Source organism: Ictidomys tridecemlineatus, chromosome 11 (genome assembly GCF_052094955.1).
Source record: "Ictidomys tridecemlineatus isolate mIctTri1 chromosome 11, mIctTri1.hap1, whole genome shotgun sequence".
Classification (NCBI taxonomy): Eukaryota; Metazoa; Chordata; class Mammalia; order Rodentia; family Sciuridae; genus Ictidomys; species Ictidomys tridecemlineatus.
The window spans coordinates 1509672-1526229 of NC_135487.1; the positions used below are offsets into that span (position 1 = coordinate 1509672).

Consider the following 16558-nt stretch of genomic DNA (forward strand, 5'->3'; position numbering starts at 1 on the left):
CCCCTCTGGTGTCCCTTCCCAACCTCTGGGAACTGGGCACAGCTGGGCCGAGTTGCAGGCCATGTCTCCACATGCCTGTCCATGCCTGTCCATGCCTGTCCAGCCCAGGTGGTGGAGCTGAGAGGTCTGTCTGCTGCACCTTCCTGCTTACCCTTCCCCAGGAGCTGGCCTGACCCCATCCTCTTCTCCCCATCTGCCCAGTCCAGTCCAGTGAGCCGCCTCCGTGGACGCCACTCCTCCTTGCAGTGGTCCCGGAGTCCCCGTCCCTGACTGGAGCCCTCAGGCCTTGTGTGGTGCCCCTGAGTCCTGGGCCTAAAGACAGTCACGCGACCAGGAGCTGGCCATGGCTGCAGTGTCCCAGGTGGCACTCGGCATCTCTCCTGCTTCTGTGGGGACAGCACATGCTGCATGTGCAGAGCCTCGGCTGGTCCTGGGGAGGGCGGGAAGGAGGTCCCCGGCTGGAGGAGGGCTGGGCTTGGAGGAGGCTCGGAGGCAGGGCAGGCCTCTGGCCCCGCAGCCTGGGCTGGGGGGCCCTGGGTGGGTCCCTGAGCAGCGTGGGCGCTGAGTGGGCTGACAGGAGCCAGTGCGGGCTGTGGGCTTCGTCACCCTCCCCGCCCTACCTGCTGTTTCAGCACCTTATGCCACAGGCGCAGATCGGAGGTGCCCTGGAGTGGCCTTCCCAGCTGCTGGGCACAGAGCAGGGCAGGGAAGCTGAGCGTCTGCGGCAGGGAGAGGGCAGGAGCTGTCCCCACAGCTGCTGCTCCCTGGACAGCTGTGTGGGCATCCAGGACAGCCAGGCTGCGTTTCTTCAGACCCTAAAAGGCGGGCAGCGAGCGCCTTGACCTGAGGAAACCGGTGCCCAGGGGTTTGGCGCTGGGCTGTGGCTTCCCGGGACTCAGTGGCAGGGCTGAAGCTTTAGCCTGGGGCCCTGGCTCCGGTCCGAGCACTGGCAGCGAGGCCTGCAGGCTGCTGCACTCCTACCCATCCTCCAAAGCCCACTCCGAGGTGCCCTCTGTGGAGCCGTCCTCCACCTCTGGGGGACCAGCGGACGTCTTCATGTCCCTGCATCTCTCTTGGGGGTCACTAAGGCTTGAAGGCTGCCGGGGGCCCGGAGCAGCAGGGTGGGGAGTATGATGAAAGCCCAGCAGGGAGGCCTGGCCATGGTGGGCAGCAGAGCTGGTCCAGTCCGGCCCCAGCTCTAGGAGCACCTCTGGGCCTGGTTTGGCCTGGCCTGGCAGGCGCTTCCCTCAGCTGGGACCAGGAGACGGGGACCTCTCCTGGCCTTGGTGTTGGCAGGCAAGCGCCACGCATGTCCCTCAGCCTGGGGACTTGGCTCTGCTGCCCCTGGCCTCATGCCTGGGCCAGGGATGCTTGTCAGGCTGCTCCTGTTGGCCACCGGACGAGCCAGTGACAGGTGACTGTGCTATGGACACTGTGAGGCCAACGGGCCCCAGGTGTGGGCTCTGCCTGCGGGTGACGGCCACCACCTGTTGGGCCCCAGGGCCCTGGCCCTGCGGCCTGGCCTCTAGCCCTTCTCACTCTGACAGTTCTGTGCAGAGAATTCTCTGGTTTGTTGAGCAGGTTGCAAAGGGGCTGAGCGGATGTGAGGGCCAGCAGTGTCCCCCCCACACCAGCTGCACCCCAGCTTCCCTGGACAGACAAGGGTACCTCCTCTCCAGCTCTTTGGGGGTGGCCACCAGGGCCAGGGGTCACAGGACAGACTCTGTGTCCACGTGCTTAGGCCAGGTTCAGGGCCATGGGGGCCTCAGTTTCCCCGTCCGGTTGAGCTGGGGTCAGGATCATGGGCCACACACAGGCTCCCCGAGTGCCTGTTACCTGGTGGCTCCTGCACCCTCTGGGCAGGAGTTGGCTTTGCGTCTGGGTCTGGGCTGTCGAGTCTGTGCCTGGCTGTGGGCAGGGCCGTGTGGGTGACAGGGCGCCTGGCCTGGCCCAGAACAGGTAAGGCTGCGCTGGCACCTGGCCTCCTGCCAGTGTACAGGGCCTTCCCCAGCAAACCCGAGAGCCAGGGCCGGCCGCTCAGGCTGCATGAAGCCACGAGAGAGGAGCGAGGTCCTCCAGAGGAAGGAGGGCAACCTGTGGCCCTCAGCACGGAGCTGGCCCTGCTCCTGCCAGGCCCAGACCCTGCAGCTGTGGCTCCACTGGGCCTCCCTCCCAGCAGCCTCGTCCCTGACCCCAGCCTGTGGGAATCAGCTCCCGGTGGCACTGGCTGCAGGGGAACGGGGATCAGTCCTCAGGGGCTGACGGTTCCTCTCCCAGGGTCCTTCCTTTAGGGGCCATGGGATGGGATGACTCGTGGCCGGGAAGAGCAGCTGGTACCCTGGCCCTGCGGCAGCCATGCTGTTTACACTGCGAGGCGTGCGCTTGGGCTCTGCTCCATGTCGTTTGCCGCGGGTGGGTTTGCGCAGGTGAGTGGTTTCATGTCGGGCCAAGGTGTTGTGCAAGGCGCTCCCAGCACCTCCGAGTGCAGGGCCTGGCGTGGACGTGTGCGTCCGGGAAGTGGCCCCCGCCCTGTTTGTTTGTTGGGCCTGGGGCCTGGGCCAACTCTGCTTCCCATGTGCCAGCCCCAGCAAGGAGGTGGTCTGTCACTTGGAGGCGACAACTCAGGCTGCCTGGCCACTCCCAGAGGCTCGAGGGCCCCAACACAGTGGCTGTGGGCTGGCCCCTGGATGCCATCCCTGTGGACCGTGAGGGACTGGAGGGGGTGCTGTGCTGGAGGCTGTGCTGGGCTGGGCCTCCCATCGTCCCTCCTTGGCTACTCTTTCCTGTCTCTCAGTCTCTCTGTACCTGTCTCTCTGTCTCTCCGGCCCGGTTCCGTCACTGTGAGCACAAAGGCCTCTCAGCCACAGGACCCGGGGTGTGTGCCAAGCTCTGAGCCCCTGTGTTTCCTGGGGCTCCTACAACAAGCCATGACAAACCAGGTGGCTTAAAGCACCAGGAATTTGTCCTCTGGCTGTTTGGGAGGCCTGGAGTCCCCGGCCAGGTGTGGGCAGGGCTGGTTGCCCCTGGAGAGACGGAGGGGCCCCTGCCCTTGCCTCTTGCGGTTTTCGGGCTGCGGCTGCTGGCCTCGCAGAAGTGTCCCTGGATCACAGCCTCTACTTCACACGGCTTCTCCCTGTGTGTTCGTAAGGACACCAGGAGGCTAGGGTCCATTCCAATCTAGTACGGCCTCATCTTAACTAAGTAACGGTGAAGCAAAGACCTTATTTCTGGATCAAGCCCTGTTCCAGGTGGACATGAGTTTGGGGAACACTGTTCAACCCAGTACAAGCAGCAAGAGGCGGCATTGGAGTGGACGGGGCAGATGGCCTGGGAGGGGCCTTGCTGACTGCAGCTAGAGGCTGTTTGGGTGGGGGAGGGCCAAGAGCAGGGTCACCCCTCAGGAAGGACGCCTGGTACCACCTTGGACCAGCCACCCAGCCCTGGGCCCCTCAGGCATGAAGCTTACTCCAAAAGCCATCCCCCCTAGGCTGGGCGCCTCCACTCTGAATCCCCCAGTCCTCCCAGCCTGGCCGGAGCTGAGACCGGGGCGTGGGCCAGGTGGGAATGTGACCCCAGCTTGGAGCAGGCCCACCGTGGGAGTTGGGGGCTGGGCAGAGGGAGTGGGGTAGCATGCAGCAGGAAGAGTGCAGGCCAAGACTGCTGCTGGCTCTGCATGGCTCCTCCTGCATGCTGCACCCTGACCCGGCCGCAGGGGCACATGGGTGTAGGCAGCAGCCACCCCACCTGGGCCACGTGGGAGCCAGTCTCCCGGGTGTGGAGGGAGCCACGGTGTGCTGCTCCGCAGTGGCCAATGTGTCCTTCCTTCTTTTCCAGAACCGTCTACTACACAGGCTACAGGCAGGTGTATGCTGCAGAGGCCCGCATGGTGTTCCGGTGCTGCCCGGGATGGAGCCAGCAGCCGGGTCAGGAGGGCTGCCTCTCAGGTGAGTGTGCTTGTCCCTCTGCACCTGCTGCCCAGCAGAGGCCTGTCTGGCGGGTGCCCTCCCGGCTTTGGCCCCGGGGCTGCAGGCCGGGGTCTTCTGCACTGGGTACAATTCCCCACAGCGATGCCAGAGGCCCAGGGTCACTGGTCCGGCAGCTCGACTTGCCAGGGGCTGTTAAAGGGAGGTGGCAGAGAAAAACGGAGCAGCGACTCCCAGCACTGCAGCTGGCAGGAGCGTGGCCAGGGAGGGCTGTGGCTGTGGCACAGGTGTGGGCAGCCCCGTGCGTCCAGCGTGGCTCAGGTGCTGTGCAACCTGGGACATCAGGACGGGTGGCTGGGGCTGAGAGCAGGCTGGGCCCAGGATCGCGTCCTCTGAGACCCACGACGGCTCTGAAGCCTGGTTTGTGAAAGGATGCGGCTTGTGGCTGTAGGACTGGCCACAGGGACCATGTGGGAAGGGTTCCCGGCCTGCTGGCATGGGGACAGGGGACAGGCAGGTGGGTGTGGGGCAGGTGCCCTGGCAGGTGAAGCTGACTGGGTGAGGAGTCAGCCCCCTCTTCTGGGAGGTTGTGGGGTGGCTGGGAGGTGAAGGTTCGCGGGCCGTGGCTCCTGGGTTTCTTGAGTCCCCTCCTGGGGACACAGCCACTGGTCCTGAGCCCAGCGCGAGCAGGATAAAGGGAAGGGAAGGGACGGGCGTTTTCCAGGAGGGAAGTGAGTCACCGTCCAGGACGTGAGCAAAGGAAGGAGGGAGCAGTGGCTGACTCCAGGGGACGGGTCAGGGTGGGACACTGGCCTGCTCCCCTGAGCCAGGGGGCGGGGTCCCAGCCTGGCGGACAGTCGAGGGCACTTCTCTGGCTCTCTGATCACGCCTGACCGTCTCTGCCTGGAGGAACACAGGGCACTGGTGACAGCCCTGGGGCAGAAGCAGGGTGGCAGAGGAAGCGGGGTGTGCTGTCCAGGCCCAGCTAGGTGTGCAGGGCAGTGCTAGCCACTGGTGTCCCCTGGGCCCCCTGCTGGGTCTGGGGAAGGTTGCTCTTCACTGTCTGGAGTGACCAACCAAGGTCAGGGGTGGAGGCAGATGGGGCCAGGGCCAACCCCTACTGCAGGCCGGGCAGGTGCTGGCTTTCTGGGAAAGTGAGGCCACCCTGGGGTCGGTGTGGCAGGTCCTACTGACTGTGTCCCTCTCTCCCGTCCCTGTGTCTGGCATGAGCTCTGGGTGTGTCCCAAAGGTCCTGCTGGCCTGTCTGCACCCGCTGTCCCACCCCCGTGGGACCCTCAGGCTCCAGTGGGCGTGGTGGCCACTGCCCAGGGACATCACCCAGTGCCCTCAGGGGAGGGCTCTCTGCCAGATCCTCCCAGGCAGCTTGGCCGCAGCAGTGGAGGAGCTGGGCTGGGCAGTGGGGCAGCAGGTGGGTCTCTTGTCACGTGGGACGTGGCGCCGCAGGTGCCCACCTGGAGCTGGGCTCTCTAGCTGTTTGTTTTGAAGTTCACTTTTAGTGCAGCGTCGGCTTGCTTACGTGTTTCATTTGTCTGTTTGAACAATCCCCGTCCAGCCACGTGATCTGGCTTCTCCGGCCTCTCCCCATTCACCCAGGCGTTGGGCCCCAGAGTGAGCGGCTGGGGGAGGGGGGCAGGGTGCTGTGGGCTTGTCCCCGCCCAGGGCTGGGGGCTCCAGCACGTTCTGTGGTGACCTGTGTCCACTCCTTGTTTGTTCAATCACCTATTTACACACTCGCTCACACTCACCCATTCACTCACTCACTCACCCACTCACTCACTAACTCATCCACTCACTCTCTCACTCTCACCCATTTACTCACCCACTCACACTCACTCATTCACTCTCTCACTCACACGCATTCACTCTTTCATTCACACTCACCCATTCACTCACTCACCTATTCACTCACCCACTCACTCACTCACTCACTCACCCACTCACTCACTAACTCATCCACTCACTCTCTCACTCTCACCCATTCACTCACCCACTCACTCACCTATTCACTCACTCACTCACCCATTCACTCTCTCACTCACTCTCCCATCCACTCACTAACTCATCCACTCATCACTCGTCCATCCACTCACTTACCCACTCACCCATTCCCTCTCACTCACACTCACCCATCCACTCACTCACCCACTCACTCACTCACCCATTCACTCACTCACTCTCTCACTCACATTCACTCATTCAGTCACCTACTCACTCACCCACTCACCCACTCTCTCACTCACTCTCATCCATTCACTCATCCACTCACCCACCCACCCACTCACCCACCCACTCACTCACCCACCCACTCACTCACCCACCCACTCACTCACCCACTCACCCACTCACCCGCCCACTCACCCACTCACCCATTCACTCACTCACTCACTCACCCACCCACTCACCCACTCACCCGCCCACTCACCCACTCACCCATTCACTCACTCACTCACTCACCCACCCACTCACCCACTCACCCATTCACTCACTCACCCATTCACTCACTCACCCACTCACCCGCCCACTCACCCATTCACTCACTCACTCACTCACCCACCCACTCACCCGCCCACTCACCCACTCACCCATTCACTCACTCACTTACTCACCCACCCACTCACCCACTCACCCACCCACTCACTCACTCACCCATTCACTCACTCACCCACTCACCCGCCCACTCACCCACTCACCCATTCACTCACTCACTTACTCACCCACCCACTCACCCACTCACCCACCCACTCACTCACTCACCCATTCACTCACTCACCCATTCACTCACTCACCCATTCACTCACTCACCCACTCACCCACTCACTCACTCACCCATTCACTCACTCACCCACTCACCCACCCACTCACTCGCCCACTCACCCACTCTCTGGATCCCTCAGGTTTCCCCTGCTTGTCTCACATGTTGTGAGTCACGAGGACCTGGCAGGGGCAGCACCTGCCCATGGCGAGTCCACAGTCTGAGGGTGGCAGACCCAAGCAGGTGCCTGTCCTGTGGCCAGGGAGTGACCCAGGCAGTTGAGGCCAGTTGGGCTGGGGGAGTATCTGGAGATGGCACAAATGTCCAGGTGCCAGCTGGGAGCCCCAGACAGTCAGGAGGTGAGTGCTGAGTTGGGTCAGCAGGTGGACCTGTGGGAGTCTGGTTGGACGCTGGGGTTCCGGAGCTCTGTGAGCTGTGGGGCCTCCAGTGCAGCTGTCGAAAAGACTGCCAGGGGCCTCTCAGACTGCCCCTCCCTGGGCAGTGGGCTTCCTGCCATGAACTGCAGGCAGTGGTCACTGCTCTGTCCTCTCTCCAGGTCCTGCTTGTGAACTGTCTGGTCCAGGCAGGGCTGGGGGCTTCTCTCGTCCCACAGGAGGGCCATGGCAGGGCTGTGACCCTGGCCTGGCCCAGGCAAGAGCATGGGGCAAGCGCCCATTGCTGAGCTGGGCACCCCCCTGTGTGAGGAAAGCAGTGCAGAGAGGAGACCACAGCTGGGTCCTGGGCTTGGCACTGAGGTTGGGCTTGTGACATGGGTGTGACAACACCCAACTCAGGCACGGACTGAACGGCAGCCAGTGGAGCTTGCCTGTGTGCTGGTACCTGGTACCCACTGAAGCAGCTCTGCACAAGGAGGTCTGGCCCCGGCCAGCTGGGCTGCAGGACAACTGTTGGGGCTGGGGGACCCTTGGCTGCAGTGTCCCTTGGCTGAGGGCTCTGTTGGCTGAGGGCTCTGTTGGCAGGACTTGTGAGGAGCTGTGCCCTCCACGGCCAGGTGTGGGGTTGCCACCAGGCCGCTCACTGCTGGGTGGCTTGGGGGCATTTCCTCCCTCTGGCCCCGAGGGCTTGGCCAAGCTCAGAGCCCGCGGGCTCTCCCCTGCAGCTCTGGGGAACTGCTAGGTGGGCGGAGCCTCTGAGGGGGGCAGAGCCTGGGGAAGCCTTGCTCCAGCTCTGCGGAGTCCCCACTGAGGGCCTCATGCCAGGAGGACGGGGCAGGTGGGGCTCAGACCAAGGGACTTCTGTCTTGGGTGGAAGTCTTGGGGGCCCAGCAGGGCTTGGAGCCCGTGGTCCTGTGGGGGCCCGAGTTCCCTGGGGTCAGGTGACAGTGTATGACTGCCCATGGTCCCCTCCCGGTTCCCATGCCATGGTGCCCCCCAGCACCCTGGGCCTCTCCTCATTTCTGTTTCCCCCTGCAGACCCTGCCAGCAGGGGAAGGGCAGGGTACCCGAGCTGCTGACACCCCCCTCACAGCCATTGTGAAATTTCCTTGCTGGTGTGACCTGGAAACTGGCTGGAGCATGCGTCAGGCCAGAGGGTGGGCGTGGGAGCCACGTGTTGTGGAGGAGAGCGAGGAGAGCTTGACGGGACCCCGGCCCGGAGAGAATGGCAGGAAGCCGCTAATCGCAAGCAGTTTTTCCCAGACCAGTTCCAGCACTGGTGTCGGAGGTGACCAGAGAGAGAAGCGGAGGGTGGGGTATCGGGTGTGGGCTCCACGTTGGGGCTTCCTGAGAGCCCCGTGGCAGCAGGCGTGTGCCACTGCGGGGGCGAGTCCTTTCTGCTCAGAGGTCCTCTGGCCCCCACCCTCCTCCAGTTGGGTGACATGGTTTGCATAGGCCCCCCCCATGTTCCAGCTGTTGCCACTTGGGTCCTGGCAGGACCCTCCACCTGGGCGGCCTCCCTGAAGACGGGGAATGGGCAGTGTGGCCGCCCAGGTGCCTGGCAGGGAGCAGCCCACTCCCCAGTTCCTCTGCGTGTCGACCCTGAGCTGGACACACAGGGATGAGGAACCGGAAAGACCGATGGCCCCTCTACCTCCGTTCCTGGGCTGGACTCAGCCCTGCAGCGAGGTCCGCTGAGGAGGCCAGGAGGTGGAGCCTGCGGAGGGCATCAGGACTGGTGTGGAGAGGCCGCGAGGGGAGTCCCGTCCTGTGCGCTGTTCAAGGAGCAGAGTTCAGTCATTTTGCAGGACTTCTCAGGTCCTTGATGTGCCAACACTCACTGGCATCCTGAGACAGACTAGCTAGTGTATCCCCAAACCCAGGGCCTTCTCAAAGAGGAAGACGCGGAAGCAACCAATCCAAGCAGGGGAGCGCGCCCTCACGTGTGGTGAGAAACACGGGGAGGCGAGGCCCTGGGCCGAGGTCGGGCGGTGCCAGGTCTGGGAGGGGTAGTTCCCTGCCGCGGGTAAGGGCTGCGGAGAGCCCTGAGCAGGCGAGGGTGGGCGCGCGCGAGCTGGGGAGGGGGTCCTGGCAGGGAACGGAAGGGCGAGACAGGAGCTGGGCAGAGGCAGCTGGGCAGGAGGGTGTGGTAAGGCCAGGGTGGAGGACGGTCCCTGTGGCCACAAGCTGGGCCCTTGCAGTGCTGGCAGCAGAAGCCTGAAGTCAAGGCCTGCAGGCCGTGCTCCCCCAGAGGCTCTAGGGGACGGTCTCCCTGTGTCCCCAGCACAGTCCCCGAGTCCTCATGAGAACTGTCCAGAGTTTGGGTGGAGGGACCTGCTGAGAGGGGATGGCTTGACCCGGTTGGGGGGAGGGGGAGGGCGGTGTTTCTGGATCTGCCGACGGAGTGGCATGGACTCTGGGAATGTCTACCTCGGAGAAGCCTGGGTCTTGGTGCCCAGTCCCCTGTATGTGCTCAGCATGGGTGACTTGGGCCAGCCTGGCCTTCAGCTCTGTGGTCAGGTGACCATAGCCTGGGAAGGACACTGTAGTGTCACTGCCCCAATCTCCTCATGGCTGGTCCTGGTCTTGGTGCTTGAGGGCTGCTGGGCTGTCCAGGAAGAGGCCACACCTTCTTTGAAAAATTTGTCACCTGCAAGGCCTTCTCATCCACAGAGCAGAATAGGAAGGCCGTCACTGAGGGTCCCGGGTGGGGACCCTGCCCCCAGGTGCCTGGGACCTTGCCCACAGGTGGGTTGGCAAGAGGGATGAGAGCCTGGTTGCTGGATGCTGACCTGGAAGGGGCCCAGCACCCAGCAGCCTGTAGTGGGGGTGTCCGGAGCCAAGGCCTGGACTTGGAGCCCCTGTGTCCAGCTGTCAGTCCACCAGGCAGGTGGGCCCTGCAGGTCTTCCTCCTCTCCTGGGACGCCCAGGGCTTGGCAGCCGCACCCTCTGTGTCTCGTTGGGCCTGGTTGGCCAGCTGCGGGAGGGGCTGCAGGAAGGCCCAGGAGGGCCCGGCTGCCCTCTGCTTTCCTGCCCCTGCCCTCGGCCTTTCCTCTTCCGATCTGTCCACACGTCCATCAGCCCATGCCCCAGCGTGGGAATTGGCAGAGCCTGATCCCAGGTCCTGGGCCTCCCTTCCTCCATGTGGACACAGTGCAGGGTCCACAAGCCCAGAGGGCCCTGTGTCGCAATGTCACTGTCCCCAGCAGCCCCCGTCTCTCCCAGCTGTGGGGTGTTAGCCTGGCTCTGCGGGCCTGAGCCTGGCAGCTTGCTCTCTCCTGTACCTGACCCTGCCATCCACCTGCGAGCTCATGCCACACACTGCCTCGCACCGACCTGTGCACACTGTACTCACACACGTGTGCACACATTTAAGCTAAGATGCTTCTGCCATTGCACGCCCACTCAGACGTGCTCACGGTTGTACCCAGCTCACACGCACAGACGCGCTCAGCCACAGGCTCACACTCCTGTGTTCACTCATCCGTACAGGCACAGGGTCTGCACACTCACAGTCAACCTCAGCCCACGTGTTCCCACACCCACAGACAGCCCTGTGCGCTCACCCACCCAGAGCGTCTCCTTTCCAACCCCAGCCCTGCAGCTGGGACCTGTCCAGAGCCATCTGTCCAGGGCACGCTCGGGCCAGTGGCCTTGTCACCTCCCTAGCACTTCCCAGTGCTTGGGGTCTACCCAGAATTCTGTGCTGTTGCCATCTCAGGTGCAGTCCTGGGGACTTACTTGGTGGCCTCGGTGGGCATGGGGGGCTGTCACTTGTCTGTCTAGCCAGTGGCTTGTCTTTGCAGGCTGGTGGCACCCAGGGCCAGTGCTCGAAGGCCAGTGCTCTCCTCTGAGCTCACCTCCAGCCCTGGCCAGGTGTTGATTATGTTTGGTCCCCGGGGGCTCTGGGGGTCGCAGTGACAGGGCCAGCTTGCCCGGGGCTGCAGTGGGGAGCACAGGCTACGGGAGAGAAGATGACAGTGGCCTTAGATGCAGGGTGATCCTGAGTGCCACAGGGGCCCTTCTTTCTGGAAGATTCTGGGTGTTCAGTCTCTGCTTTCTAAACTGGCTTCGAGGAGCCCAGAGGCATGGGGACTCGGCGTCTTCCTCGGCTCCCAGGGAGGTGTGCGGGGCCTTCTGAGCTGTGCTGCCCTGAGCCCGCCAGGCCCGCGCCCCGCGGTGGAGCCTGGTTCTCACCTCCCAGGCTGGTCTCGGCCTTCACGCGCCAGTGTTGTGTGACCACCCTGTGCCTTCCCTGTGTGGCTGGTGGGCGGGGTCTGGGCAGGTGGAGCCTGGGTCAGTCTAGCTCTAACCTCCTCTGCTGGTGGTTGGAGGACCCTGGAGGAAGATGCTCCTGCTGGGCTCTTGCCCTGACCAGGACGCCCTGGGCACAGCGAGAGCCCCCCAGCTCCTCCTTGGCTGGCGCGGGCAGGGCCCCTCAAGCTGGTGGGAGCAGCAGGTGGGAGCAGCAGGTGGGAGCAGCAGGTGGGAGCTGGGTCGTCGTCACTGCCTGCTGAAGTGGGCCCTCTGTGTCCACAGGACACAGATCCAGTCTTGGGGGCTGGCAGCTGGGTCCCTGGGTCCTGCCTGGCTCTGGCCCCTTCTCCCAGCCCCTGTGAAGTGGGCCTTCCTGTCCCACCAAGGGGACCTCGGAAAGCTGGCTATGGGTGTGGGTGTCAGAGCTCGCTCCTGACACAGGCCGCGCTGAGGAACGGGTCCCTCCTTGTTCAGCCAGGTCTGTAAGTCCCCCTGCATCAGGGCCACCTGCTGCCATCCAGGACCCCACACTCTGTCTACCCTAGGTGACTCCGCCTTCATCAGAGCCGCCTGTGGGGTCCCCGGTGGTCACCCTAGCCAAAGTGTGGGCTCACCAGACGCATGCGGGCCAGGCCTGGCTGGAGCACTACCGGGCCATCTCCTTTACCATCCTGTCCATCACAGGTCTTGGTGCTGGGCTGACCCCCAGGTGCAGATAAGGGACCCAGGCCCAGCTGAGGGAGAGGCTGTTCCACATCTGGAACATTCTGGGAATTCAAGGTGGGTAGGGAGGGCCCCACCCAGGGTCTCCTGAGGCCTCTTGGCCTGGCCCTCAGCACCCAGCTGTGCAGAGGGTGTTGAGAGATCACAGACGCTGCCTTCACGTGCTGACCACGGCATGGCCCTCCAAACCTGCCAGCACCCTGGGGACAGGAGGCCTGAGTCCCTCCCAGGCTTGGCTGTAGGAATGTGGGGCAGACCTGCCAGCTTCGCCCAGAGCAACACCTGGCCCAGGGAGGCGGGGACAGTTGGCAGGGACCAGTGTCCACACCTCTGGGTCCCAGTCTGTAAACCAGCGGGAGATGCCCTTCAGCTCTGTGGGCTTGACGGCTGCTCCAGGGCCCGAGGGCGTCACTCTGTGTATGTGGACGTCCCGTGGGAGCCTGCACATTGTCATTTTTCAGAGGGGTAAACTGAGGCTTGCAGAGGTGAAAACCCGGGTGACAGAGTATCAGGGCTGGGGCCTGAGCAGGTCTTAGACCCCAAGCTGACCTGTGCCGCCCAGGCACTGGCCCAGGTTCAGGGACAGTTGGTCACTGGAGGAAGTCTCCCTGCCGTGCATGTCCTCCCCCCGGCCTTGGCCTTCCCTCCACCTGCCCGGTCCTCAGGGGACAGGGCCCCTTGGTAGCTGCAGGCCCCGTGGTGCTGTGGGCCCAGGTCCCCTCTGCCTGGCCTTGCATTTCAGACAGCTTCTCCCAGGGCCCCTGAGGTCCCGTGGGAGCAGTCCTCCAAGCCAGCAGCCACGAGGGAAGGTCCCCAGCCACCACCTGGCATTCACGAGATTCACGGGTGTTCCAGACACTGGCACGTCAGAGTGAAGCAGGTCCTCGCTCCACAGCCTCTGGGGCCAGGCCTCCTGGGTGTCTGTTCCCTGCCCCACGTGCCCCACCCCGAGCTCACGGAGCAGGCCACGCGTCCCGCCTGCACTGAGGCCCGAGGCTGGAGCAGTCCCTCGGGTGTGCTCCTGGCATCACGTTCCTTATGAGGGGCAGCTGCTGTCCCTGTGCTGTCCAGTGTGATGGGCACCGACCCCCTTAGGGGGGCCTGAGAAGAGGGAGGTGGGACCCAGCCTTTGGGGACAGGGGTACTTGCCCCACCTTGGAAGTGAAGGCCCAGCCTGGGAGGGAAAGGGGCCTGATGGCCAGTTGACCGCTTGACCCCATCTCTAAGACCCCATGGTCAGAACTGGACACAGGCAGGGCACTGAGCCCGGGATAAGCGTGGACAAGGCAGAGCCCCAGGGTTGGGCCCCGGTGTTGCACCTGCTTCCTGCCCAGGGTGACCATCTTGGCTGCTGGGCTCTGTGGTCTCTGGGCAGTGGAGCCCTCCTGGGGAAGAGCAGGCATGGCTGGCCCTTCTCCAGGTCACAGAGCCGCGGGCACTGATGCTTTCCTGCCACACGGGCCCTGGCGCCCCAGCACCCCGTCCCGTGTATGTTGGGGTCACTGTGGGCTTCTTCCCCTGTCCCAGCTCCGCTGTGGCCCCCCTGCCCCCTCGGACACAGCCTCAGGCTGCAGGCCTTGGGCTGGAGGGAGGAGGAGGCCAGGTGGGTGTGGAAGGCTGGGGTGCACTGGCATTGAGGGGCCTGGGGAGGGAGGGTCCTTTAGGGACCGTTCTGTGGTGGAGGGGTGGTTATGGACTGGGGGAGGTGGGTCCTCCTGACCCAGCCCTTCAGTTGAAGAGGCTTGGGAGTGGGCATGGCCTGGGCCCTGCTCACACCTTGCTGTGTGTCCTGGGGCCACATACTGAATGGCTCTGAGCCTCTGTCTCCTCATTAGGCAGTGCCTGGTCCCGAGGGCTGCCTGGACCATGTGCCTGGCCCGAGGGCTGCCTGGACCATGTGTGGACAGCTGCTCATTCCCCTGGCCGGCAGGGGCTCTGCTGTGCTCCGGGTGTCCTGGGGTGCTCCCCTGGCTGCAGGAGGGCCCTCCTCTGTAGAGGGCGTCCCTCCTCACTCCTGGCAGGAGGCTCAGGGGTGAGGGTGGTTCACTCACCGTTTGGAGTGTCCACTTGCCCAGCGAACGCCCCATGGGGGTGGGGCACAGCCTTTCCACCCCACCCTGCACTCTGGAGTGTGGGGATATCCAAAGAGGGTCCCTCCTTGGGGATGGGGCCAGCTCTGGGGTAGTGGCTATGTGTGACCCAAGACAGTGGGCTGGGGCTGGTGACCCTAGGCTGGCCAGGGCTGCAGCCTGTGAGCCGTCGCAGGCTCGGGGGGGGGGTGCAGGAGGCTTTCCTCTGTCCAGGCTCCAGGCCTTGCCCCCTCCCCATCTCCCTGCAGGGCTGGGCGGGAATGGAGCCCAGTCTCTCGGAAGCAGAGGACAGAGTTGGAGCTGGAGGGGGGACTTCCCGGGGAGGGGTCCTCTGGGACTGTGTCCTGGAGGTCGTTGGGGCTGCCCCCCCATGGTCTCTTGTCCTCTCTGCAGCGGAATGCACTTCTGGGCTCTGTTTTAATGGTGGCCGCTGTGTGCCAGGCTCAGCTCAACTCTGCCGCTGTCCCCGAGGCTTCCAGGGCCCCCGCTGTCAGTACGGTGAGTGGAGTGCCATCTGGCACCTGCGGCCAGCTGGTGGGTGGAGGGGTGGGAAGTTGGGGACTGGACAGGCGGGCCCTCTCCTGGGGACCTCTGCTGATCCCCTCTCCTGGCTCTCTGCAGCCTGACTGGGGGAGGTGGGAGGAGGAGCGGCCCCCAGCAGATACCTCTGCACCACCTGGTCTTGGAGCCCACCCTGTCCAGCCACATGACAAGAAGGCAGGGCCCAGAGAAGGGTGGCGAGTAGTGGGGACCGGGCCCAGGCCTGGGTGGCACCGCCCCCGACCAGAGCCCTCACTGCCGTACTGTTCCCAGCCAAGGTGAGGTGACGGGTGAGTGGACCGTGGCACGCCACTGACCGCAAGCCCAGACAGACCATGACAACCGGGCTGCAGCACAGGTGCCCGTGGTCAGGGAGTCTGGTGGTGACAGCAGGGGCAAGGGCTGCCAGCAGGCCGCAGGGCGACAGACCTTCTGAAGAGAAGTCCTGCAGGGCCTGGTCAGAAAGTGTCGGAAGAGCCTCTGCCAACGGGCGTCCCAGGCTCCTGGGGCCACTGAAGTGTGGCTCTCTCTGCCTCCGCCTCCCGCTCTGCCAAGTCTCTGCCCCCAGCTCACAGGCCTGGAGCCTGGACCTGCCGGCTCCCGGGTGTTGGGCTGCTTCCTGGTGGGCACGCGGGTCCTTCCCGCTGCAGGCCAGGGCACAGTGTGAGAAGGCTCGACTGCTCGCCCCAGGATTCCCCTCGGGAGGAAAGTCCTGGGAAGTTGGAAGGAAATCAGAGGTCCCCATGTGGGTAATGGTGACCCCACTCACTCCCTTGGTGGGACACTCCTGATGACCTCCTCTGAGTATCTGACCCAGGACAGGGTTCTGGCAAGGTCCTGGGGCGCTTAGCACTGTGGGAAGCCTGGGGTCTGGGGACTCTGCCAGTTCGCCAGCTGTCCTCTGGCCCTCTTGCTGGCCACCCCTGGGTTGAGGCCTCTGCTGCTGCTCCTGGGCTCTGGGCAGCAGGTGGCCCTTCCTGTCTCTAAGTGCTGGGGAGGGTGGGTCCCCTGCCTCGTTGCTGCCAGAGGCCTCAGCTTCCTGGCCTTGGCCAGTCCCTCTGTGGGCTGGTCCCAGGTGCCACCCCTGCCCAGTGGCAGGCAGGGTGCAGCAGGACCAGGGACTCGGAGCCCACCTCACTCCTGGGAGTCCTGCCTGTGGCCCGGGTGGTGCAGGCCCCTTGGGCCTTTCTGCTCCTCTGTCCAGTTGTCTCTTTGGGACAAGTGCTCTGGCCTCCAGCTTTGGGGAAACACCAGGGCTGTCGGGCTGGAGAGGGGTGGGGCTGGGGGTTGGTGGGGGCTACCCCTGGGAGCTGCCTTGGGGGTTCAGGGCAGGGTTGTGGGCAGATGGCGAGGTGGTGACTGGGGTTTGATCTGCCCTGGCCATGTCCTCTGGGAGGGGTGAGGGCTCCTGACCTTCCCCTCAGGGCTGCTGTCCGCCCTCCCCAGCCCCCTCCTCTCCTCTGCCCAGCTCTGAGCCCTGCTGGTCAGGGCTCCCTTCACCCCAAGCAGCCTCCCCATCCCAGAGACGCTGACACGGGGCCTCCTGGACCAGGGCTCGCAGCGGCTCTTTGTCTAGGCACCTGGTCGGGGGACTTGGCCTCTACTAGGGCTCAGCGTCCTGTGGGGAGGGGCCTGGGCGTCCAGCAGGAGGATCTGTGTGGCCTGGGGTCAGGCAGCCCCTCTGACGGGCACAGAGGTCGCATTCGGGGATGTGGCTGAGTGTCCCAGACTCGCGGTCCCTGACCTGGTGCCTGCTCCTGGTCACAGGGTGGTGGCTGCTGGGGAGGGAAGCTTGTGGCTCTGACGCCTGCCTGGCTCTCTCCAGCTCTGTCACCTTGCTGTCACCTGGCTCCGTCC

The 16558-nt window shown here is 64.3% G+C and overlaps 1 protein-coding gene across 1 annotated transcript in view; it reads left to right on the top strand.

The window, feature by feature from the left end:
- Megf6 (multiple EGF like domains 6) overlaps positions 1 to 16558 on the top strand; it is a 95932-nt gene that overhangs the window by 8148 nt on the left and 71226 nt on the right. The window contains 2 exon segments of the mRNA XM_078025070.1: positions 3835 to 3944; positions 14555 to 14659. Coding sequence (XP_077881196.1) covers positions 3835 to 3944; positions 14555 to 14659 — 215 coding nt within the window.